The following is a 27,122-nucleotide window of genomic DNA, read 5'->3' as shown; positions in this document are numbered from 1 at the left end:
TATATAATGACACAGTAGTGACACTGGCTCATGGGTATAGCCAGAGGAGGGCTGATTATAGGATCATTGGTATCTGCATCCGTATAATAACACCCAGCACTATATAATGACACAGTAGTGACAGTGGCACATGGGTATAACCAGAGGAGGGCTGGTTATAGGATCAGTGGTATCTGCATCAGTATAATAACACCCAGCGCTATATCATGACACAGTAGTGACACTGGCACATGGGTATAACCAGAGGGGGACTGGTTATAGGATCAGTGGTATCTGCATCAGTATAATAACACCCAGCGCTATATCATGACACAGTAGTGACACTGGCACATGGGTATAACCAGAGGGGGACTGGTTATAGGATCAGTGGTATCTGCATCAGTATAATAACACCAAGCACTATAAAATAATGTTTTTAATTTTAAATGTACCTTGGTGTCCTTCACTAAGGTCTGTACTTTGGAAAATGTCCGCCACAGCCTTTGTCTGTGCCTATCCCTGTTTCCTACTCAGACGCTGCAATGGTTGCGGCTGCCAAGGGGAACCTTACCGATGGCTTAAACCCCTTGCCAATCACTGTGCAGCTTGTAAGAGTGTTAGGGTTCTGCGGGATACACTCAAACCTCTCTCTCTGAGGGAAACACTATTCATTTCAAAAAGGCAAAATAAGTCATTAAAGTACCTTGCAAAGTTTTTAAACTATGCATAATTAAAAATTCTATGGTAACATAATGAATGCAATGTCCCTTTAATTGTAATTTTTTTAAACACAGACATTTATAATTGCTGAGCTGTTTTGTATTTTCTAACCTCTGGCACCAGAACTTGCTCTGTTTAAGTAGATGGCACAAAGCAGGGAGCACAAAACAGTGTCTTTGTCTGCATTCAAGCAGCTAAATTAACTGTGTTTCTCTCCTTTATCTTCTGATTGCCAACTGCTGTTTGTTGTTGTGTCCATTCCTGTTTGTAAGGCACAGTATTTTCTGTTGTGATGTTCTGTGCATATGGATTCTCATTTCTCTACTTTCAGGGCCTCAGTGAATATATTAGACCATTACTATTCTCTGCTAGTTTTGTGATACTGTTACCATGGTGTTCAAGAAGTATACAACGGTTGCTACATTGATTTAATCACTTCTGAATTCATTGTACAACAGTTCTATAGTCCGATTGTGTTTTGTCACTGAGCTTCTTATCTGTGTCAATGTGACCACAGTAGGGGTGTGAGAAATCTTTACAGCCAGCGAGCAGCAGCTAGACTTTTACTTATTATATTTTATTAATGCCTATATACTCACCACCTTGCTTGGTACCTCAGTATTCTTGAAGGTTCATACATTTAAAATACATTTATATCCCCAATGATGTTGCTATAGATTATGTCATCATTGAGAATTAGATACGAGGTGGAAGTTGCTGCCTCTAGTCTGCATATGAGATACATAGATATATCTGTGCAGATACAAAGATGTGTTTGTTTTCATTAAACATTTGTTAAACTCCTCTATAAGCACAAATACAGAGTGATTTTATTATATTTATTGTTGCAGCAACACAAGCCCCTGTGTGATAAACCACACTTTTTAAATTGCTTGTCATGTTTATTTCCTTTTTAACACCTCTGTTTGTATTTTTATTTTTTATGTTTAATCATCATTATATTGTTATGTCTTTCCTTTTTTGTTCCTTGCAGTGTCCATTTGAGAGCTTGTTTCAGCTATAGTGCATTACCAGTAAACTACAATCCACGAATCAGTAAGTTCCAGCTTTTACACAGAATGTTTATGACCTACAACCTAGTGCTATGTGTTCTACACATCTTTAACATAGGGTACATTTCACTGTGTTTACTACATGTTTATGACTATTATATATAAACAGAATGACACCACACTCTCTGGGTTTAAATTGCGCTTTATAAATGTGATGTTTCAGGGTATTCACCCCGTTACGGACAGCCTAAGGAAGGGGTGAATACCTTGAAATGTCACATTTATAAAGTGGAACTGCAAAATAAATCAAGAGAGTGTGGAGTCTTTCTGTTAATATTTCTACTTTTCTGCACCTGATACATGGATGTTTGTGGGGCCCTGATATTTAAATCCTCTTCGCTCAGGTGAGATGATCTAAAATGATCCTCCAGCACTGCGAGATCCCTAGTGAAATTTTCAAAAGGCAGATTTTGCTAAACTTCTCCAAGGGGCATTCCTTGCATTTCTGTATGTGAGGGAGAGACGAGCCCAGTACAATATAGAGTTCTGCTGCATTTATACTTTGTGTTTTTTATTGTGTTATCACTTTACACTTCAGATTACATTTTATTACATTTAAACTTTGAACTTTTTATTTTGTATTTTATTTTGTATATAGCAGTGAATTTAGGATTGCGATTTTAGAAATTCTGATTTTTGTTTAACTTTCGACACATTAGGCTCATACTTTGTATATTTATGTGTATCTTTTACAAATTAGATTGCATTTTTCATGTCTTTTATTTATATGAAAACTGAAAACCTGTCAGCTTCAGTTTCCTAGAGAGCATCATTACTTTCTATGGGCCAGATAATCAAACATTCTCTAGTTTTGAAAGAGATTATAGTGCTGACTATAGGGGCAGAACTCACTGAATTTTCTAAGAAAAGAGGAGGAACCTGAAAATCCCAGAGAGATGAAAAATGCCTTCCATAGAAAATAATAAAGCTCTCTGAAATAAAAAAAAAATTCACATGGGAGAGAGAAGGTAACTGGAGAACCCCTGGAACTGATATAAATGCTCCATTTGCAAAAGTCTTAGGCCATCTTTAGATTTGTTGTTTTACCAAAGTTTTAATGTTTTTATATTTATTTTTCAGTCTTTTTATTAAGATACAAACAGAAAATATAGGAAATATGTACACAAAATATAAAATAATAACACAATTATCTGAACAAAATGGCTTCTTCAGGCAAAAGTCAGTATTAAGTGTGATCTCCCTTGGCACTAAGCACATCTTGAACTCTTTTGGGGAGACTGTCCTGGAGTTTTCTGAAGTAATGTTCTGGTATATTATACCAGGCTTCTTTCAGCACTTCTCAGAGTTCTTCTTTAGATTTAGGTTGTCTGTTATTTCTTTCTCTGTGCAGGTGATGACATACTGCATCTATAATATTCAGATCTGGACTCTGTGGAGGCCAGTCCTTGACTGTCAGCTGTTTTTCTCTCCAAATATGATTTCACTGCATTAGCAGTGTGCTTGGGATCGTTATCATGCTAAAAAAATAAACTATTCCCAATCAGGCGCTTTCCAGAAGGAATGGGATTATGCATTAAAACTTGTCTGTACTTTTCAGCATTCATGATCCCATCAATTCGGACAATATCGCTAACACCACTGGCAGAAATGCAGCCCCAAACCAGGACAGAGCCTCCACCATGTTTCACTGAAGGCTGCACACACTCATTCTTCCATCTCTCTCCAGCTCTTCTCACATATTTTTGACGATTGGACCAAAAAATGTCAAACTTGGATTTGTCAATCCATAATACTCTTTTCCACTGATCTTCATTCCAATCTTAGTAAACTTTAGCATATCTTAGCCTTTTCACCCTGTTCCCCTTCCAAAAAAGTTGTTTCTTGGCTGCTACCCTTCAACAAAGACCATTCCTGATCAAGCTTCTTCAGACTGTAGAATGGTCAGCTTGGCATTCCGATATAGTTGCCAGATGCTGTGCCAGGTCCTTGCTGGACTTCTTCCGGTCTCTTAAAGAAGAAACTCTGAGAAACTTCTCATCAGATTTTGAAAGTTTTCTTGACCTTCCAGTCCTTTTTTGTCCTTGACCTCTCCTGATTCTTCAAATTTCTTTATAATAGCTTGAATACAACATCTTGAGTATCCAGTTTGTTTGCTGATTTCCCTTTGAGAGTGGCTTTGCTGATGCAAAAGTATGATTTTATGTCTGTCAAATTCTGTGATCTTTGGCATTTTGAATGGAATGATGTGATTAAAAGTTGGTCTTATTAGCAAGCTTCCTATTAAACTCATACAACATGTGAATCTAACGCTCAAGCATGTCTTGCACAAACCTGGTGTAATAGACCTTTTTCACAACAGTCATTTTGACATGAAATAGTAGGACAAATACAGGTGTTGGCAATTACATTAATTAGGGTTCCATTACATTTAGGTTTACGAGAGCCAGGTTCCTGCTATTGCTGTAGTGTAAGGGGAGGTCACACTAAATAATTGTCACTAGAAGTAGAAGCAGTTTTTTCTGATTTTCATTTGTAAATATATTTTTATTGAGGTTGTGAGAAGGATTACAGCAAGTATTCATCCGGTGACAATGAACATATAACATAGAAACATATATTGTATACCCAAAAACATACAACAAATCTTGGTATAGAGTCTGTGCGTTCCTGGAAGAACATCAAAACAATAAATATGCAATATAAGGCTGTGTCTGGTATTCGTATTACAAGTATTGTAGATAAAGAAGTTTACAACAAATATCTAGTAAACGAGAGTAATATTGTAGGACATACATAACCAGTATACCAATAAAGAATAATGAAACTTCATTTTTATATTATAGAAATAATAAGTGTAGTCTCCACCTTGCCATTCATGTAGTTATGTAATCTAGAAAAAAAATGGGGCAAGTGAGAATTAGTTTGTGTTTGATCACTTTTGGACCAAGTTAGCGGAGAGGGGGAAAGGAAGTTCAGCGGGCAAGAGCCGCTCTAATTGGAGTGGGGGATGGGGAAGGGGGTGGAGCCTTATAAGATACCAAAATAGTAAGGTGCAGGGAGTAAGTAGAGGTCATGTAGTGTAGTCACAGGGGTAGACTTCAAAGGAACAGCTTATTGTTTATCCAATTAATAGGAAGGGGAACAGCATTTCAATGTGTAATACAGGCTGTCCTGCTCATGACTCTTAGATTCCCAAAAATACCATTAGATTGAGATAGCGTGCATACTGGGGAAGGTAGCATATTAAACTATAATATGAGCAGTAATGGAGCAAACAGAACAATACAGGGAACAACAAAGTACTATTGGAATTACAAAGATGGCTGAGTCCTCTAGGCCGAATGCATGGGGTTAAAAGAAGAGTAGTATAAAAATAACCACAACTGTGAACTATTAGGACTCACTAAATAGAACCCTGATGTGAATACACCCTTAAACATATAAACTTCAAGTAATATTAACTGGATTAAACCTAATTACATATAAGGAACAATGCTTTCCTGTAACTATATAGTAGAGATCACGGTCACATGATAAGGCAGTTCAAAGATTTATCCTATGCCAGATCTAAGCAAAGGCAGTATGGGGTCCGTTGTACACGCCAGCGCATGAGGTAGGTTAATATAACTAAAGTGGGACTGCAGGTACTGGCCAATATAAGGAGCGTAGCCCACCAGAGTGAGAAGACATACAGATACAGATATAGGTACCTGAGGTACATGTAGAAATATGAGTAGTATAAACAAAACATACAATATCACAGGAGTGATAACTAGCTGTATATGAACCATACCCCCCAGGTGAGAAAGAGCTATATATAACCATGCAAGTATTGCAAATTAAAAGGTCATCATTTGGGAACATGTAGCTCCTATGCACAGACAAGGTAGTGGAGTGTGCATAAGATCTAGAGCAAATGGACTGAGCAAAACCGTATATGGCTATGTAAAAAGTTCAAACTATAAATATAGAATTGAAGCATATGTAGCCAATATGTGACATGCACACCATTCTTTCTAGCATATTAAAAGGTAGTAGCAGGGAGTAGTAGTGAGAATATCCTGGGGTAACTATGTAAATAGTACAATAACTAAAGACCACAGTGTATACTATAAACTATAGAAATAAATAACCCTCAAGAAACAGGCATATGTATTCATTGAAGGGCTTTAGAGTAACAAGTATATTCTTTATAAATAAGAGGAAGAAAGTCTCTAGTCCTATGACTCTTTCCATGGCACATTAAGAGAAGCGCTCAAGGGAGCAACAGCTTGAAACAAGAGGGAGCGAAGTGTGGATTGTGGAAACAGTCTCTAACATCCCTAACTATGAATGTATAGTTTTATTAGAAGAGTCTAGTATATATAAACTATATAATATAAACACCTAAAAACTTGTGTGTAGAAATTTGTTCCACTTAGAGCAGGCTCCAAAATATAAATTAGATATAGGTACTTAGGACATCTTGAAGCATCCTGGAAAGCGATATTAGAGTATAGTAGCAGCTTCAGAGACACCTGGGTCATAACATATAATGCTAACAAGTAAAGATATACAAATATAGGTAATATTATGCAAGTAAACACAGTCCATGCTATAAAATATGTGTGACCCCAAACTATTATATAAGGCTGTAGTAAGGTAGTAAAAGATGCCATCAATTGGAGTTGAAGCAAGTAAAATTTGGGACCTCTATATATGGGCATTAATCAAATATCAATGCGTCTCAGTAGAGTGAGTTTAACTAGGGAGATATAGCTATGTATCTCAATGTACTCGCATAGATTTAAACTACATCTTTCAGCTAAGGTGAGAAGAACTGTCCTACAATAAAAAACTTGTTCAGGTAAGTAGTAGAACTAAGATAAAGCTAAATTAGCAAAGTAGAATATAAGAGTGGTAGTTGGGCACATGAGACAGGGTATAATTCCCCAATACTTATCTACAATAAAAGTTGTGTATATAGAAATTCCTATAGTTGATAGTTATATAGTTTATGAATATTCTGGACACGTAGAATTAGTCTAAGGTAGGCTAGGTTAGTCTGAGAGGGGCCTTATAATAATAACTATGTAATGGCGTAAATACTTAGAGTAGATAAGCCCATTACAGATGTGGTATTTTAGAGGCATTTAACATAGATTGGTATTCTATAAACAGTGAGATTAGAGCTTAAGGTGAGACTCAATTTATCCGTAGTGAGAGCCCTCATTGCTAGTGTATCCAGACTATTAATAACTAGAGATCTGCAAATTACATAAGAGAAACGTGTTGTGTAGTTCTATAAGGAGAATAGGTAACATAGAACATTGCGACTTAGACCGCTCCCATACGTGGCATTTCTGTGAGGTTCTCAATATATACAAAGTTGAAATGAAAACATATGCAAAATACAAGCAGTTACTTCCCTAGTAAAAAACATGGCAATAAGACTAGAATAGGTAAGGAAGCAGGGGAGACAATGTGAAAGCTGATGAGCCCCTGAAGTTCCAAACATAGAATCCCCTCTAAATGTGGGGGACATATTTAAGCATAGTAAGGAAAACCAAACTGGGAGGACCATGCATCATAGTATATTGAACAGTATTAACATTGGGAGTACACAACATAATAAGGGTCTAGGTAGGAACCTAAAAAAGTACCATAGGGGGACTGTAACCTCAGGTAGGAAATATATGGTAACTCCAAAAGTCTTGTCAAGGATTTAGTTCAGGATTCCAGTTTTGGCCAGTTATAAGTATTAATGAAGAGGTCTGGGATATGATAAGATAATAAAATGGGATTAGGGATTCAGCCTAGAGTTAGAGCGCTATGGGAAATTTTAAGCTCCGGTGTCATCGGTGGTCAGATAGATCCCATGTACACAGAGGAACCATCTACGCTATTGAAGATCAGGTAACTCTAGCCCACTCCACTTTTAAGAAAGTTCACCTTTTCCTGTTGGGGCCTGAAGAACTCACTCGCTGGATCAGTAGTGGTATTTGATGCGGAAGTTCTGAATGAACCAGGGTGCTTTATGAAGAGTTCTGTGAGTCTCTTGTTCTGGGTGTTATGCTGCGTTCGACTCTCTGGGTTTGTGAATGCACTTGAGCGTGGGTTGGGCTCCAAGAGGTAGGCCGCCCACTCCCCGGAACCACAGGTTCGTGAGAGCAACACTGCTTTCGGCTTTGAGGAAGTCTAGTGTGAAGCGTTCTAGGTTTTCTGAATCCGGCCACCACGAGTATGCGTGCATCATTCCCATATCCTCCGCTGTTACGATGTGGTTTGCTTGTGCTGCTCCGAACATGGTGGGCGAAGACGGGTCAATCTCAGACAAGCTCAAGTCCTCAGGCAAGGGCTCAGGTGGTGGTGATTGTGGGTTAGCTCGCTCTGACTGTAGGAGGGCCGAGAGGTCCCCAAATTGCTTCTCCATTTGTCTCTTGAGGTTCAGCAGTAGGTCCAGCAGTTCCAAGTTAAAATCTTTCTGATTCATTATTATAGCGCGTTATGTACAATCTTGGTGCAGAGGTGGCTTGCGTGTGTCTGCCTGCCTTTAAATTCGCTTTCTCTGTATACTGGACCGACAGTAGGTTTACTCGTGTGCTGTACAGCAGGTATCCACAGGCGCGCCTGCTGGAGGGTAGCTTGTAATGGCCGCAGCATCATATCACTTATCGGAACAGGCAGCTGCTCAGGTGTTTAATCATCTAGTTATCATGTAGGGCTGCTATATCTCAATGGTAGTTACTTCTCGCAAATTGGGAGAGTAATATTCACAGAGCCATGCCACTGCTCACGGCCTCTGTGCTAAGCTGGATAAATGGCGCGGCCTTCCTTTGTCCGAAACCGTCCCTCTCAGCCCAGTATTTGGCAGTTGCCGATCTCTGCAGATGAGTTGTATTAGGAGACTTACTGAGGTGGAGAATAGGGTGCTTTCAGATAGGAAAGTGATGGGTAAATTATATTAATTAAATATTTTCAACGGAGCTCTGCTAAAACATGTCAGTTTTTTCTGATTTTTAATACTGCATATAAATATCCGGTATTTTCTGGTTGTGAGATACTGTATATAATATATACAGTATCTCACAAAAGTGAGTACACCCTTCACATTTTTGTAAATATTTCTCCAACATTGGTGTGTCCGGTCCACGGCGTCATCCTTACTTGTGGGAATATCTCTTCCCCAACAGGAAATGGCAAAGAGTCCCAGCAAAGCTGGCCATATAGTCCCTCCTAGGCTCCGCCCACCCCAGTCATTCTCTTTGCCGTTGCACAGGCAACATCTCCACGGAGATGGTTAAGAGTTTGTGGTGTTTAGATGTAGTTTTTTATTCTACTATCAAGAGTTTGTTATTTTAAAATAGTGCTGGTATGTAATATTTACTCTGAAACAGAAAAGGATGAAGAATTCTGTTTGTGAGAGGAAGATGATTTTAGCAGACAGTAACTAAAATCGATTGCTGTTTCCACATAGGACTGTTGAGATGAAGTAACTTCAGTTGGGGGAAACAGTTAGCAGACTTTTCTGCTTAAGGTATGACTAGCCATATTTCTAACAAGACTGTGTAATGCTGGAAGGCTGTCATTTCCCCTCATGGGGACCGGTAAGCCATTTTCTTAGTCTCAAACAGAATAAAGGGCTTAATATGGGCTATAAAACTGGTAGACACTTTTATGGGCTAAATCGATTGCTTTATTTGGACATTTTATTCATGTTTATGCTGATAATTCACACCTATAAACTTGGGGAACGTTTTTTAACGTCAGGCACTATGTTAGACACCTTTTCCAGTCAGGAAGGGCCTTCCCAGTTGTAGGCTGAGCCTCATTTTCGCGCCTTTACTGCGCAGTTGTTTTTGAGAGCAAGACATGCAGATGCATGTGTGAGGACCTGAAAGTAGTTGGAAAAGTTCCTAAAAGGCGTCATTTGGTATCGTATTCCCCTCTGGGCTTGGTAAAGTCACAGCAAAGGCTGTAGCTGGGACTGTATAGGGGTTAAATCTGTAACCGGCTCCGGTTTCGTTATTTTAAGGGTTAAAGCTCTGAAAATTGGTGTGCAATACTTTTAATGCTTTAAGACACTGTGGTGAAATTTTGGTAAATTTTGAACAATTTCTTCATATTTTTTCACATATTCAGTAATAAAGTGTGCTCTGTTTAAAATTTAAAGAGACAGTAACGGTTTTGTTTTAAAACGGTTTTTGTGCTTTATTGACAAGTTTAAGCCTGTTTAACATGTCTGTGCCTTCAGATAAACTATGTTCTATATGTATGAAAGCCAATGTGTCTCCCCCTTCAAAATTGTGTGATAATTGTGCCATAGCGTCCAAACAAAGAAAGGACAGTACTGCCACAGATAATGAAATTGCCCAAGATAATTCCTCAGATGAAGGGAGTAGACATGGTTCTACATCATCTCCTTCTGTGTCTACGCCAGTTTTGCCCACGCAGGAGGCCCCTAGTACTTCTAGCGCGCCAATGCTTATTACCATGCAACAATTGACGGCTGTAATGGATAACTCCATAGCAAATATTTTATCCAAAATGCCTGCATATCAGAGAAAGCGCGATTGCTCTGTTTTAAACACTGAAGAGCAGGAGGGCGCTGAAGATAATTGTTCTGTCATACCCTCACACCAATCTGAAGGGGCCATGAGGGAGGTTTTGTCAGATGGGGAAATTTCAGATTCAGGAAAAATTTCCCAACAGGCTGAACCTGATGTTGTGACATTTAAATTTAAGTTAGAACATCTCCGCGCACTGCTTAAGGAGGTGTTATCTACTCTGGATGATTGTGACAACTTGGTCATTCCAGAAAAATTATGCAAGATGGACAAGTTCCTAGAGGTTCCGGTGCACCCTGACGCTTTTCCTATACCCAAGCGGGTGGCGGACATAGTGAATAAGGAGTGGGAGAAGCCCGGCATACCGTTTGTCCCCCCTCCTATATTTAAGAAATTATTTCCTATGGTCGACCCCAGATAGGACTTATGGCAGACAGTCCCTATGGTCGAGGGGGCAGTTTCTACTCTAAACAAGCGCACTACTATTCCTATCGAGGATAGTTGTGCTTTCACAGATCCTATGGATAAAAAATTGGAAGGTTTGCTTAAAAAGATTTTTGTACAGCAAGGTTACCTTCTACAACCCATTTCGTGCATTGTTCCTGTCACTACAGCAGCGTGGTTCTGGTTCGAGGAACTAGAAAAGTCGCTCAGTAGAGAGACTCCATATGAGGAGGTTATGGACAGAGTTCACGCACTTAAGCTGGCTAACTTTTTTATTTTAGATGCTGCTTTGCAATTAGCTAGATTAGTGGCGAAAAATTCAGGGTTTGCAATTGTGGCGCGCAGAGCGCTTTGGCTAAAGTCTTGGTCAGCGGATGTATCATCCAAGACAAAATTGCTTAACATCCCCTTCAAGGGTAAAACTCTCTTTGGACCAGAATTGAAAGAGATTATCTCAGACATCACTGGGGGAAAGGGTCACTCCCTCCCACAAGATAGGCCTTTCAAGGCCAAGAATAAGTCTAATTTTCGTTCCTTTCGTAATTTCTGGAACGGACCGGGCTCTAATTCTGCATCCTCTAAGCAAGAGGGTAATACCTCACAGTCCAAACCAGCCTGGAAACCGATGCTAGGCTGGAACAAGGGTAAGCAGGCCAAGAAGCCTGCCGCTGCTAACAAAACAGCATGAAGGAGTAGCCCCCGATCCGGGACCGGATCTAGTGGGGGGCACACTCTCTCTCTTTGCTCAGGCTTGGGCAAGAGATGTTCAGGATCCCTGGACGCTAGAAATAGTTTCTCAGGGTTATCTTCTGGAATTCAAGGAACTACCCCCAAGGGGAAGGTTCCACATGTCTCACTTATCCTCAAACCAAATAAAGAGACAGGCGTTCTTACATTGTGTAGAAGACCTGTTAAAGATGGGAGTGATACACCCCGTTCCAATGACGGAACAAGGAATGGGATTTTACTCAAATCTGTTCGTAGTTCCCAAAAAAGAGGGAACCTTCAGACCAATTCTGGATTTAAAGATCCTAAACAAATTTCTCAGGGTACCATCGTTCAAAATGGAAACCATTCGAACGATTCTACCCACTATCCAGGAAGGTCAATTTATGACTACCGTGGATCTAAAGGATGCGTACCTACATATTCCTATCCACAAAGAACATCATCAGTTCCTAAGGTTCGCCTTTCTGGACAAACATTACCAGTTTGTGGCCCTCCCATTCGGATTAGCCACTGCTCCAAGGATTTTCACAAAGGTACTCGGGTCCCTTCTAGCGGTTCTAAGACCGAGGGGCATTACAGTAGTACCATACTTGGACGACATTCTAATACAAGCGTCGTCCCTTTCAAAATCAAAGGCTCATACAGACATCGTTCTGGCCTTTCTCAGATCTCACGGATGGAAGGTGAACATAGAAAAAAGTTCTCTGTCTCCGTCAACCAGAGTTCCCTTCTTGGGAACAATAATAGATTCCTTAGAAATGAAGATCTTTCTGACAGATGTCAGAAAGTCAAAACTTCTAAGCGCTTGTCAAGTTCTTCATTCTGTTCCACGTCCTTCCATAGCTCAGTGCATGGAAGTAGTAGGGTTGATGGTTGCGGCAATGGACATAGTTCCTTTTGCGCGAATTCATCTAAGACCATTACAACTGTGCATGCTGAAACAGTGGAATGGGGATTATACAGACTTGTCTCCAGTGATTCAAGTAGATCAGAAGACCAGAGACTCACTCCGTTGGTGGCTAACCCAGGATCACCTATCCCAGGGAATGAGCTTCCCCAGTCCAGAGTGGGTCATCGTCACGACCGACGCCAGCCTAGTGGGCTGGGGCGCGGTCTGGGAATCCCTGAAAGCTCAGGGACTGTTGTCTCGGGAAGAGTCTCTTCTCCCGATAAACATTCTGGAACTAAGAGCGATATTCAATGCTCTCAAGGCTTGGCCTCAGCTAGCAAAGGCCAGATTCATAAGATTCCAATCAGACATCATGACGACTGTTGCGTATCTCAATCATCAGGGGGGAACAAGGAGTTCCCTGGCGATGAAAGAAGTGACCAAAATAATACAATGGGCGGAGAATCACTCCTGCCACCTATCTGCGATCCACATTCCAGGTGTGGAAAACTGGGAAGCGGATTATTTGAGTCGTCAGACATTCCATCCGGGGGAGTGGGAACTCCACCCGGAGATCTTTGCCCAGTTGACGCAACTATGGGGCATTCCAGACATGGATCTGATGGCGTCTCGTCAGAACTTCAAAGTTCCTTGCTACGGGTCCAGATCCAGGGATCCCAAGGCGACTCTAGTGGATGCACTAGTAGCGCCTTGGACCTTCAACCTAGCTTACGTGTTTCCACCGTTTCCTCTCATTCCCAGGCTGGTAGCCAGGATCAAACAGGAGAGGGCCTCGGTGATCTTGATAGCCCCTGCGTGGCCACGCACTACTTGGTATGCAGACCTGGTGAATATGTCATCGGTTCCACCATGGAAGCTACCTTTGAGACGGGACCTTCTTGTTCAGGGTCCATTCGAACATCCAAATCTGGTTTCCCTCCAACTGACGGCTTGGAGATTGAACGCGTGATTCTATCAAAGCGTGGGTTTTCAGATTCTGTGATTGATACTCTGGTTCAGGCCAGAAAACCGGTAACTAGAAAGATTTACCATAAGATATGGAAGAGATATATCTGCTGGTGTGAATCCAAGGGATTACCTTGGAATAAGATTAAAATTCCTAAGATTCTTTCCTTTCTGCAAGGTTTGGATAAAGGATTATCTGCGAGTTCTCTAAAGGGACAGATTTCTGCTTTATCTGTCTTACTACACAAACGACTGGCAGCTATGCCAGATGTTCAAGCATTTGTTCAGGCTCTGGTTAGGATCAAGCCTGTTTACAGACCTTTGACTCCTCCCTGGAGTTTAAATTTAGTTCTTTCAGTTCTTCAAGGGGTTCCATTTGAACCTCTACATTCCATAGATATTAAGTTGTTATCTTGGAAAGTTTTGTTTTTGGTTGCTATTTCTTCTGCTAGAAGAGTTTCAGAGTTATCTGCTCTGCAGTGTGCTCCGCCCTATCTGGTGTTCCATGCAGATAAGGTGGTTTTGCGTACTAAGCCTGGTTTTCTTCCAAAGGTTGTTTCTAACAAAAATATTAACCAGGGGATAGTTGTACCTTCTTTGTGTCCGAATCCAGTTTCAAAGAAGGAACGTTTGTTACACAATTTGGACGTAGTCCGTGCTCTAAAATTCTATTTAGAAGCTACAAAAGATTTCAGACAAACATCTTCTCTGTTTGTCGTCTATTCTGGTAAAAGGAGAGGTCAAAAAGCGACTTCTACCTCTCTTTCTTTTTGGCTTAAAAGCATCATCCGATTGGCTTACGAGACTGCCGGACGGCAGCCTCCTGAAAGAATCACAGCTCACTCCACTAGGGCTGTGGCTTCCACATGGGCCTTCAAGAACGAGGCTTCTGTTGATCAGATATGTAAGGCAGCGACGTGGTCTTCACTGCACACTTTTGCCAAATTTTACAAATTTGGTACTTTTGCTTCTTCGGAGGCTATTTTTGGGAGAAAGGTTTTGCAAGCCGTGGTGCCTTCCGTTTAGGTGACCTGATTTGCTCCCTCCCTTCATCCGTGTCCTAAAGCTTTGGTATTGGTTCCCACAAGTAAGGATGACGCTGTGGACCGGACACACCAATGTTGGAGAAAACAGAATTTATGCTTACCTGATAAATTACTTTCTCCAACGGTGTGTCCGGTCCACGGCCCGCCCTGGTTTTTTAATCAGGTCTGATGAATTATTTTCTCTAACTACAGTCACCACGGTACCATATGGTTTCTCCTATATTTTTCCTCCTGTCCGTCGGTCGAATGACTGGGGTGGGCGGAGCCTAGGAGGGACTATATGGCCAGCTTTGCTGGGACTCTTTGCCATTTCCTGTTGGGGAAGAGATATTCCCACAAGTAAGGATGACGCCGTGGACCGGACACACCGTTGGAGAAAGTAATTTATCAGGTAAGCATAAATTCTGTTTTTATATATTTTCATGTGACTGAAGAAATGTAACTTTGCTACAATGTAAAATAGTGAGTGTACAGCCTGTATAACAGTGTAAATTTGCTGTCCCCTCAAAATAACTCAACACACAGCCATTAATGTCTAAACCGTTGGCAACAAAAGTGAGTACACCCCTAAGTGGAAATGTCCAAATTGGGCCCAATTAGCCATTTTCCCTCCCCGATGTCATGTGACTCATTAGGGTTACAAGGTCTCAGGTCTGAATGGGGAGCAGGTGTGTTAAATTTGGTGTTATCGCTCTCACACTCTCTCATACTGGTCACTGGAAGTTTAACATGGCACCTCATGGCAAAAAACTCTCTGAGGATCTGAAAAAAAGAATTGTTGCTCTACATAAAGATGGCCTAGGCTATAAGAAGATTGCCAAGACCCTGAAACTGAGCTGCAGCACGATGGGCAAGACCATACAGCGGTTTCACAGGACAGGTTCCACTCAGAACAGGCCTCGCCAAGGTCGACCAAAGAAGTTGAGTGCATGTGCTCAGCGTCATATCCAGAGGTTGTCTTTGGGAAATAGACGTATAAGTGCTGCCAGCATTGCTGCAGAGGTTGAAGGGGTGGGAGGTCAGCCTGTCAGTGCTCAGACCATACGCCGCACACTGCATCAAATTGGTCTGCATGGCTGTCGTCCTAGAAGGAAGCCTCTTCTAAAGATGATGCACAAGGAATCCTGCAAACAGTTTGCTGAAGACAAGCAGACTAAGGACATGGATTACAGGAACCATGTACTGTGGTCTGATGAGACCAAGATACACTTATTTGGTTCAGATGGTGTCAGGCGTGTGTGGCGGCAATCAGGTGAGGAGTACAAAGACAAGTGTGTCTTGCCTACAGTCAAGCATGGTGGTAGGAGTGTCATGGTCTGAGCCTGCATGAGTGTTCCCGGCACTGGGGAGCAACAGTTCATTGAGGGAACCATGAATGCCAACATGTACTGTGACATACTGAAGCAGAGCATGATCCCCTCCCTTCAGAGACTGGGCTGCAGGGCAGTATTCCAACATGATAACGACCCCAAACACACTTCCAAGACGACCACTGCCTTGCTAAAGAAGCTGAGGGTAAAGGTGATGGACTGGCCAAGCATGTCTCCAGACATAAATCCTATTGAGCATCTGTGGGGCATTCTCAAATGGGAGGTGGTCTGAGCCTGCATGAGTGTTCCCGGCACTGGGGAGCAACAGTTCATTGAGGGAACCATGAATGCCAACATGTACTGTGACATACTGAAGCAGAGCATGATCCCCTCCCTTCAGAGACTGGGCTGCAGGGCAGTATTCCAACATGATAACGACCCCAAACACACTTCCAAGACGACCACTGCCTTGCTAAAGAAGCTGAGGGTAAAGGTGATGGACTGGCCAAGCATGTCTCCAGACATAAATCCTATTGAGCATCTGTGGGGCATTCTCAAATGGGAGGTGGGGGAGCGCAAGGTCTCTGACATCCACCAGCTCAGTGATGTCGTCATGGAGGAGTGGAAGAGCACTCAAGTGGCAACCTGTGAAGCTCTGGTGAACTCCATGCCCAAGATGGTTAAGGCAGTGCTGGAAAATAATGGTGGCCAGACAAAATATTGACCCTTTGGGCCCAATTTGGACATTTCCACTTAGGGGTGTTCTCACTTTTGTCGCCAACGGTTTAGACATTAATGGCTGTGTGTTGAGTTATTTTGAGGGGACAGCAAATTTACACTGTTGTACAGGCTGTACACTCACTACTTTACATTGTAGCAAAGTGTAATTTCTTCAGTGTTGTCACATGAAAAGATATAATAAAATATTTACAAAAATGTGAGGGGTGTACTTACTTTTGTGAGATACTGTATATATATATATATATATATATATATACAAACAAACATATAAACATTTTTTAAATTTGATAAAGATACCTTGTGTATGATGTAAGTGTATGATGCAACTTTTTTTTTACCACAATACAGCTCTGGAGTGTGTTTTTGAAGCTGAAGCAGATAGGAGAAGCAAAGGGAAGCCAAGTCGTGTAACCTTCTTAAGTCGTCAGTCATCGGACCCAGAATACCAATCTACTAAAACTGTCGAGCTTCAGCGTCAGTCTACTTACAACTGTGTTGAAAATACATTCCAGATACAGGTGATAATGAATCTATATGTTTTTAATTTGTATAGTTTTATATTGAAACTAGCAAGATATGCATGCTTGAGTACAACTGATACTTGAGTATACATGTTCATTGGCCGGCAGGTGGCCAGGAACAAGTCTTCACAAGCAAGGAAACAGAATATAGTTTTTTTGAGTCAGCACAGGAACATATATTTTCTAGAAACCAAACACCATACTACATTTTTTATACTGCTGCCATCTAGTGCACAAAGTTTATAACAGTGCTACTAACATGGAGAGGAGACTGATGTTTCAAAGGATGACAAAAAATCCAAGTAAATTTGATAATAGAAGCAAATTTGATTTTTTTTTTTTTTTTCAAATTATGTGCTCTGTCTGAATTATGAAAGTTTAATTTTTAGTTTCATATCTCTTTAATACAAGTACAGATATTATGTGGCTCATTTATAACAGGTATTGAGCATATCCAGTATTTGTAAACTGTAAAGGATTTAACACTATAGAAAACTGTAAGGGTCAAAGCATTTAACCTCATATAAGTGTTTTTGTTATCTAACCATATATGTAAACCAGAAAACAAAACATATTGTTGGGGAAACGTTTTAAAGGGACAGTCAAGTCAAAATTAAACTTTCATGATTCAGATAGAGCACACAATTTTTTTAATTTTTTTTTATTTATATTTTGTAACAACAATGTGCCATAAACAGTATAAAACAAAAAATAAATACAAAAAGCAAGGAAGCAGAGAAAAAAAAAAGAAAAACAAAACATAAATTGGTGCCTAAAAAAGGCACCTTAATATACAATTGCATTTCAATATAAGTCACCATTGCATAGTTATGAATTAAATGCTGAAACTAAGTTTCCTTCACTTAAAGGTTCCTTGACACACTGTTGGTAATTTTTTACACATAACTTGGTAACACAAAAACTGGCAACCTGCCTTACAGGGAAATAGAAATTAGGAATTGTTATTCCTCAACACTCCCAAGGGAATACATTGAAATACAGCACAGTATTCTGAAATCTAATAAGGTATCCCTTTTCACTAGAAATAATTATAAAATTTAAGAACTATTTAGTTCCTCACTCTGTTGAGAGAAAGGAGAGAGAAATAAAAAAATAAAAAATAGCAAAATAAATAAATATGAATTTGATACCCTCTCCAAAGTGTCCCCCCTCACTCCCACCCTTCCAGTCTACCAAATACCCAGACTATTTCCGTGTTTCTAAAGGGGAAAATCAGGTGATCAATTTCTCTGGGTGGGAATATTTTAATGAACTTAGACCATTTTTTGAAAAAGAGAAGTATTTCTCTATCAGAGTTCAGATCTGTGGCCAATTTTTCAATTATATATTGTTTTTTAAGATAATTCTTAACTTCCGTAATAGACGGTGGAAATTTACTCTTCCAATTCTTAAAGATTAAATTTCTGACAGCAAGAATAACCAAATGTATTATCTTAGATTCATTTAGGGGCAAGTTCTTATCTATTAAAAATATTATATCTTTTAGAGTGAGGCTAAGGGGAGTTAGTTTAAACACATTGAGTAGCCAGAATTCTATTCTACTCCAAAACTGTTGTATCTTGGGAAATGACCAAATCATGTGTATTATATTTGCCGCTGGTAAGCTACATTTTGGACACTTATTGAAGTTATTGTTATGCCATCTAAATCCTTTACTTGTAGTATAATAAGTATGAAAAAGCAAAGATACAAACGCGCTACGTGAAGATTCTGGTCAATGTTGTCAGAGGTGAGAATTGTCAATTTTTGAGCTATGCTTTCTAAATTGGATCCTCCCCTATACGAGACCAGATATAGATACCAAGTGGAAATAGAGTAGTGACCTGCTTTGCTCAAAACTGGCCAATTTTCAAGTTTGCCCCATGACCATTTCCAGGAGAATATATTAACTAACTGCCGAACATAATGTCTCGCTTGTAGATATGCAAAAAAATCACGGTTATTTAGGTCGAATTCATGCTTCAGTTCTTCAAAAGATTTAATATTTTCTGCCATTGGATTAATAAATTGTGAGGTGAAATATAGACCTTTCCTGTGCCAGTTCTTCAATAGCAAGGATTGTGAACCTTCTTGGTAGTCTGGGTTACCTAAGAGCGTTTGAAATCTCGGAATGCTTGTGTTTAGGTCTACTCGTGATCCAATCTTTCTCCAAGCCTGAATTATCACGTAGATTGATTTATATAATTTCACCTGATTAGGAATAAAGTTAGGAGCTATGTGGATCAAGTAGATAGGAGAGAAAGGGTGGATCATACTTGATTCTAGAGCATTATCTGTGAAGTGATCTGATTCTGTAATCCAGTCAACTGCAATGCGACCAAGAAAAACTAAATTATAAACATGCAAATCGGGAAGAGCAAGGCCAGCAAATTGTTTGGGTAGAGACAGCTTATGTAAAGATATTCTAGGTTTTTTTGATTGCCAGATAAAGTGTCGAGTTGCTGTGTTAAGTTTCTTGATATCATAGGTTTTCAGAAAGATAGGGAGATTTTGTAAGATATATAGAATTTCTTTCATGTAATTAACAAGAGTCCATGAGCTAGTGACGTATGGGATATACATTCCTACCAGGAGGGGCAAAGTTTCCCAAACCTTAAAATGCCTATAAATACACCCCTCACCACACCCACAAATCAGTTTTACAAACTTTGCCTCCAAGGGAGGTGGTGAAGTAAGTTTGTGCTAGATTCTACGTTGATATGCGCTCCGCAGCAAGTTGGAGCCCGGTTTTCCTCTCAGCGTGCAGTGAATGTCAGAGGGATGTGAGGAGAGTATTGCCTATTGAATGCAGTGATCTCCTTCTACGGGGTCTATTTCATAAGGTTCTCTGTTATCGGTCGTAGAGATTCATCTCTTACCTCCCTTTTCAGATCGACGATATACTCTTATATTTACCATTTCCTCTACTGATTCTCGTTTCAGTACTGGTTTGGCTTTCTACAAACATGTAGATGAGTGTCCTGGGGTAAGTAAGTCTTATTTTCTGTGACACTCTAAGCTATGGTTGGGCACTTTATTTATAAAGTTCTAAATATATGTATTCAAACATTTATTTGCCTTGACTCAGAATGTTCAACTTTCCTTATTTCCAGACAGTCAGTTTCATATTTGGGATTATGCTTTAAATTATCATATTTTGTCTTACCTCAAAAATTTGACTTTTTTCCCTGTGGGCTGTTAGGCTCGCGGGGGCTGAAAATGCTTCATTTTATTGCGTCATTTTTGGCGCAGACTTTTTTGGCGCAAAAATTATTTTCCGTTTCCGGCGTCATACGTGTCGCCGGAAGTTGCGTCATTTTTTGACGTTATTTTGCGCCAAAAATGTCGGCGTTCCGGATGTGGCGTCATTTTTGGCGCCAAAAGCATTTAGGCGCCAAATAATGTGGGCGTCTTATTTGGCGCCAAAAAAAAATATGGGCGTCGCTTTTGTCTCCACATTATTTCAGTCTCATTTTTCATTTGCTTCTGGTTGCTAGAAGCTTGATGTTTGGCATTTTTTTCCCATTCCTGAAACTGTCTTATAAGGAATTTGATCTATTTTGCTTTATATGTTGTTTTTTCTCTTACATATTGCAAGATGTCTCACGTTGCATCTGAGCCAGAAGATACTACAGGAAAACCACTGCCTGCTGGATCTACCAAAGCTAAGTGTATCTGCTGTAAACTTTTGGTAGCTATTCCTCCAGCTGTTGTTTGTAATAATTGTCATGACAAACTTGTTAAAGCAGATAATATTTCCTTTAGTGATGTACCATTGCCTGTTGCAGTTCCCTCAACATCTAAGGTGCAGAATGTTCCTGATAACATAAGAGATTTTGTTTCTGAATCCATAAAGAAGGCTTTGTCTGTTATTTCTCCTTCTAGTAAACGTAAAAAGTCTTTTAAATCTTCTCTCTCTACAGATGAATTTTTAAATGAACACCATCATTCTGATTCTTTGGACTCTTCTGGTTCAGAGGATTCTGTCTCAGAGATTGATGCTGATAAATCTTCATATTTATTTAAGATGGAATTTATTCGCTCTTTACTTAAAGAAGTACTAATTGCTTTAGAAATAGAGGATTCTAGTCCTCTTGATACTAATTCTATACGTTTGGATAAGGTTTTTAAAGCTCCTGCGGTTATTCCAGAAGTCTTTCCTGTTCCTAATGCTATTTCTGCAGTAATTGCTAAGGAATGGGATAAATTGGGTAATTCATTTACTCCTTCTAAACGTTTTAAGCAATTATATCCTGTTCCGCCTGACAGGTTAGAATTTTGGGACAAAATCCCTAAAGTTGATGGGGCTATTTCTACCCTTGCTAAACGTACTACCATTCCTACGTCAGATGGTACCTCGTTTAAGGATCCTTTAGATAGAAAAATTGAATCTTTTCTAAGAAAAGCTTATCTATGTTCAGGTAATCTTCTTAGACCTGCTATATCATTGGCTGATGTTGCTGCAGCTTCAACTTTTTGGTTGGAAACTCTAGCGCAACAAGTAACAAATCGTGATTCTCATGATATTATTATTCTTCTCCAGCATGCTAATAATTTCATCTGTGATGCCATTTTTGATATTATTAGAGTTGATGTTAGATTTATGTCTCTGGCTATCTTAGCCAGAAGAGCTTTATGGCTTAAGACTTGGAATGCTGATATGGCTTCTAAATCAACTCTACTTTCCATTTCTTTCCAGGGAAACAAATTATTTGGTTCTCAGTTGGATTCTATTATTTCAACTGTTACTGGTGGGAAAGGAACTTTTTTACCACAGGATAAAAAGTCTAAAGGTAAAAACAGGGCTAACAATCGTTTTCGTTCCTTTCGTTTCAACAAAGAACAAAAGCCTGATCCTTCGTCCTCAGGAGCAGTTTCAGTTTGGAAACCATCTCCAGTCTGGAATAAATCCAAGCCTGCTAGAAAGGCAAAGCCTGCTTCTAAGTTCACATGAAGGTACGGCCCTCATTCCAGTTCAGCTGGTAGGGGGCAGGTTACGTTTTTTCAAAGAAATTTGGATCAAATCTGTTCACAATCTTTGGATTCAGAACATTGTTTCAGAAGGGTACAGAATTGGTTTCAAGATGAGACCTCCTGCAAAGAGATTTTTTCTTTCCCATGTCCCAGTAAATCCAGTGAAAGCTCAAGCATTTCTGAATTGTGTTTCAGATCTAGAGTTGGCTGGAGTAATTATGTCAGTTCCAGTTCCGGAACAGGGGATGGGGTTTTATTCAAATCTCTTCATTGTACCAAAGAAGGAGAATTCCTTCAGACCAGTTCTGGATCTAAAATTATTGAATCGTTATGTAAGGATACCAACGTTCAAGATGGTAACTGTAAGGACTATATTGCCTTTTGTTCAGCAAGGGAATTATATGTCCACAATAGATTTACAGGATGCATATCTGCATATTCCGATTCATCCAGATCATTATCAGTTCCTGAGATTCTCTTTTCTAGACAAGCATTACCAATTTGTGGCTCTACCGTTTGGCCTTGCTACAGCTCCAAGAATTTTCACAAAGATTCTCGGTGCCCTTCTGTCTGTAATCAGAGAACAGGGTATTGTGGTATTTCCTTATTTGGACGATATCTTGGTACTTGCTCCGTCTTTACATTTAGCAGAGTCTCATACGAATCGACTTGTGTTGTTTCTTCAAGATCATGGTTGGAGGATCAATTTACCAAAAAGTTCTTTGATTCCTCAAACAAGGGTAACCTTTCTGGGTTTCCAGATAGATTCAGTGTCCATGACTCTGTCTTTAACAGACAAGAGACGTCTAAAATTGATTTCAGCTTGTCGAAACCTTCAGTCACAATCATTCCCTTCGGTAGCCTTATGCATGGAAATTCTAGGTCTTATGACTGCTGCATCGGACGCGATCCCCTTTGCTCGTTTTCACATGCGACCTCTTCAGCTCTGTATGCTGAACCAATGGTGCAGGGATTACACGAAGATATCTCAATTAATATCTTTAAAAACGATTGTTCGACACTCTCTAACGTGGTGGACAGATCACCATCGTTTAATTCAGGGGGCTTCTTTTGTTCTTCCGACCTGGACTGTAATTTCAACAGATGCAAGTCTCACAGGTTGGGGAGCTGTGTGGGGATCTCTGACGGCACAAGGAGTTTGGGAATCTCAGGAGGTGAGATTACCGATCAATATTTTGGAACTCCGTGCAATTTTCAGAGCTCTTCAGTTTTGGCCTCTTCTGAAGAGAGAATCGTTCATTTGTTTTCAGACAGACAATGTCACAACTGTGGCATACATCAATCATCAAGGAGGGACTCACAGTCCTCTGGCTATGAAAGAAGTATCTCGAATTTTGGTTTGGGCGGAATCCAGCTCCTGTCTAATCTCTGCGGTTCATATCCCAGGTGTAGACAATTGGGAAGCGGATTATCTCAGTCGCCAAACGTTGCATCCGGGCGAATGGTCTCTTCACCCAGAGGTATTTCTTCAGATTGTTCAATTGTGGGGGCTCCCAGAGATAGATCTGATGGCCTCTCATCTAAACAAGAAACTTCCCAGGTATCTGTCCAGATCCCGGGATCCTCAGGTGGAGGCAGTGGATGCATTATCACTTCCTTGGAAGTATCATCCTGCCTATATCTTTCCGCCTCTAGTTCTTCTTCCAAGAGTAATCTCCAAGATTCTGAGGGAATGCTCGTTTGTTCTGCTAATAGCTCCGGCATGGCCTCACAGGTTTTGGTATGCGGATCTTGTCCGGATGGCATCTTGCCAGCCATGGACTCTTCCGTTAAGACCAGACCTTCTGTCACAAGGTCCATTTTTCCATCCGGATCTGAAATCCTTAAATTTAAAGGTATGGAGATTGAACGCTTGATTCTTGGTCATAGAGGTTTCTCTGACTCCGTGATTAATACTATGTTACAGGCTCGTAAATCTGTATCTCGAGAGATATATTATAGAGTCTGGAAGACTTATATTTCTTGGTGTCTTTCTCATCATTTTTCTTGGCATTCTTTTAGAATACCGAGAATTTTACAATTTCTTCAGGATGGTTTGGATAAGGGTTTGTCCGCAAGTTCTTTGAAAGGACAAATCTCTGCTCTTTCTGTTCTTTTTCACAGAAAGATTGCTATTCTTCCTGATATTCATTGTTTTGTACAAGCTTTGGTTCGTATAAAACCTGTCATTAAGTCAATTTCTCCTCCTTGGAGTTTGAATTTGGTTCTGGGAGCTCTTCAAGCTCCTCCGTTTGAACCTATGCATTCATTGGACATTAAATTACTTTCTTGGAAAGTTTTGTTCCTTTTGGCCATCTCTTCTGCTAGAAGAGTTTCTGAATTATCTGCTCTTTCGTGTGAGTCTCCTTTTCTGATTTTTCATCAGGATAAGGCGGTGTTGCGAACTTCTTTTGAATTTTTACCTAAAGTTGTGAATTCCAACAACATTAGTAGAGAAATTGTGGTTCCTTCATTATGTCCTAATCCTAAGAATTCTAAGGAGAAATCATTGCATTCTTTGGATGTTGTTGGAGCTTTGAAATATTATGTTGAAGCTACGAAATCTTTCCGTAAGACTTCTAGTCTATTTGTTATCTTTTCCGGTTCTAGGAAAGGCCAGAAAGCTTCTGCCATTTCTTTGGCATCTTGGTTGAAATCTTTAATTCATCTTGCCTATGTTGAGTCGGGTAAAACTCCGCCTCAAAGAATTACAGCTCATTCTACTAGGTCAGTATCTACTTCCTGGGCGTTTAGGAATGAAGCTTCGGTTGACCAGATCTGCAAAGCAGCAACTTGGTCTTCTTTGCATACTTTTACTAAATTCTACCATTTTGATGTATTTTCTTCTTCTGAAGCAGTTTTTGGTAGAAAAGTTCTTCAGGCAGCGGTTTCAGTTTGAATCTTCTGCTTATGTTTTTTGTTAAACTTTATTTTGGGTGTGGATTATTTTCAGCAGGAATTGGCTGTCTTTATTTTATCCCTCCCTCTCTAGTGACTCTTGTGTGGAAAGATCCACATCTTGGGTAGTCATTATCCCATACGTCACTAGCTCATGGACTCTTGTTAATTACATGAAAGAAAACATAATTTATGTAAGAACTTACCTGATAAATTCATTTCTTTCATATTAACAAGAGTCCATGAGGCCCACCCTTTTTTGTGGTGGTTATGATTTTTTTGTATAAAGCACAATTATTCCAATTCCTTATTTTATATGCTTCGCACTTTTTCTTATCACCCCACTTCTTGGCTATTCGTTAAACTGATTTGTGGGTGTGGTGAGGGGTGTATTTATAGGCATTTTAAGGTTTGGGAAACTTTGCCCCTCCTGGTAGGAATGTATATCCCATACGTCACTAGCTCATGGACTCTTGTTAATATGAAAGAAATGAATTTATCAGGTAAGTTCTTACATAAATTATGTTTTTGGGCAGGAGCACCATTTTAAAAAGTGCTATACGACCAAATATCGATAGAGGAAGATTTTGCCAGTTCTTCATATAGGTGTGGATTTGTAATAAAATAGGAGGGATATTCAGAGAATACCAGTCTTGAGGATCAGCAGACACCATGATCCCTAGATATCTAAATGCGTCTGTTACTGTCTTTAAAGAATTATTTACCACAGAATTTTTTTGTTTTTTTCAACCAGAGTAATTCAGACTTCAGGTAATTAACTTTATAGCCTGAGAATTGGCCAAATAGGTCGATTATACTCATAAGCTTTGGGATATCTGAGAGAGTATTAGACATATAAATCAATATGTCGTCCGCGTATAATGCCAATTTCACCTCTTTTTTTCTGAATTTTTATGCCTTCAATCTGTTGCCTAATATTGATGGCAAGAGGTTCAATTGCAAGATTTTCAAGTTTGCCCCCCTCAAGCTCTACGCCAACTTCTCTATCCCTGTTGACGGCATCACCATTTCCCCATCGCCCCAAGTCCGCTGCCTCGGAGTCACACTTGACTCAAACTTATCCTTCATCCCCCATATCCAATTGCTTTCTACATCCTGCTGCAATCATCTACGCAATATTTCTAAAATTCGCCCTTTTCTGAGCGCTGACACAACAAAGCAAATAATCCACTCCCTTGTTATCTCCCGACTTGACTACTGCAACAACCTACTCGCTGGCCTTCCTCTTTCCCGCCTCTCCCCCCTTCAATCCATCCTAAATGCCTCTGCCAGGCTGATCCACCTTTCCCGTCGAACTGTATCTGCTGCACCTCTCTGTGAGTCCCTTCATTGGCTCCCCATTCAGAGCAGAATTAAATTCAAAATTCTCACCCTTACATACAAAACTCTCACCAACGCCGCTCCCCTCTACCTATCCTCTCTAATACACAAGTATACTCCAGCCCGTCCACTAAGATCCAACAATGACATGCTCCTTGCATCCGCAACTATCACCTCCTCTCATGCTAGACTGCAGGACTTCTGTCGTGCAGCACCTACCCTCTGGAACACTCTCCCTCGTGCTGTCAGGCTTTGCCCTAATCTTTCTTCCTTTAAATGCTCCCTGAAGACTTTTCTGTTCAGAGAAGCCTACCACCCAACTCAATAATAAATTAATTTCACTTACCTAATATTTCCCTCATCTAACTCTGTATTAACATCCTTCTCAATCTTGCAGTCCTCACCTCCTGTTTCCCAACCTCCTACCCTTCTAGATTGTAAATTCCCACGGGAATAGGGCCCTCAATCCCTCCTGTATGTGTTTGTAAATTTTGTCCTGTATCTTACAAGTCTTGTATTGTTTTATTTAAATGAATTGTATCCATGGACAGCGCTGCGGAATATGTTGGCGCTTAATAAATAAAGTATAATAAATAATAATAATATTAAACAATAACGGCGAGAGCGGGCATCCTTGCCGGGTACCCCTTTCTAACTTAATTATTTTTTATTCTACCCCGTTGATTATCAGGCTAGTAAAAGATTGAGTGCACAGATTCTTAATCAGTTTTGGGAAATTGTTGTTAAACCCGAATCAATGTAGCATATCCAGCATATGATCGTGATGTATGCTATCAAAAGCTTTTTCAGCGTCAATAGCTATAACTGTTGCGTCAGGATAGTCCTTCAGTGCCTGGCTATCAGAATTTTTAAAATAATCAATGAGTAATAATAATTGTCTGATCTTAGCTGCCGAGTTGCGATTAAGAAGGAATCCAGCCTGATCTTTATGAATAATCTCCAATAGCCCGTCTTGAAGTCTTT

General features: G+C 40.1%; 1 protein-coding gene across 4 annotated transcripts in view; it reads left to right on the top strand.

Moving 5' to 3' along the window:
- Positions 1-27,122, top strand: part of ITGA7 (integrin subunit alpha 7) — a 331,759-nt gene that overhangs the window by 200,711 nt on the left and 103,926 nt on the right. For all 4 annotated transcript variants that reach the window (XM_053708086.1, XM_053708088.1, XM_053708089.1 and 1 more), the window contains 2 exons: positions 1,694-1,755; positions 16,753-16,922. In XM_053708086.1, the coding sequence (XP_053564061.1) occupies positions 1,694-1,755; positions 16,753-16,922 (232 nt within the window). The remainder of the gene's footprint in view (positions 1-1,693; positions 1,756-16,752; positions 16,923-27,122) is intronic.

The sequence above is a fragment of the Bombina bombina genome, chromosome 3, assembly GCF_027579735.1.
Source record: "Bombina bombina isolate aBomBom1 chromosome 3, aBomBom1.pri, whole genome shotgun sequence".
NCBI classification, from domain to species: domain Eukaryota; kingdom Metazoa; phylum Chordata; class Amphibia; order Anura; family Bombinatoridae; genus Bombina; species Bombina bombina.
The sequence above is the reverse complement of the archived record's forward strand: the minus strand, read 5'-3'. Positions and strand labels throughout refer to the sequence as shown.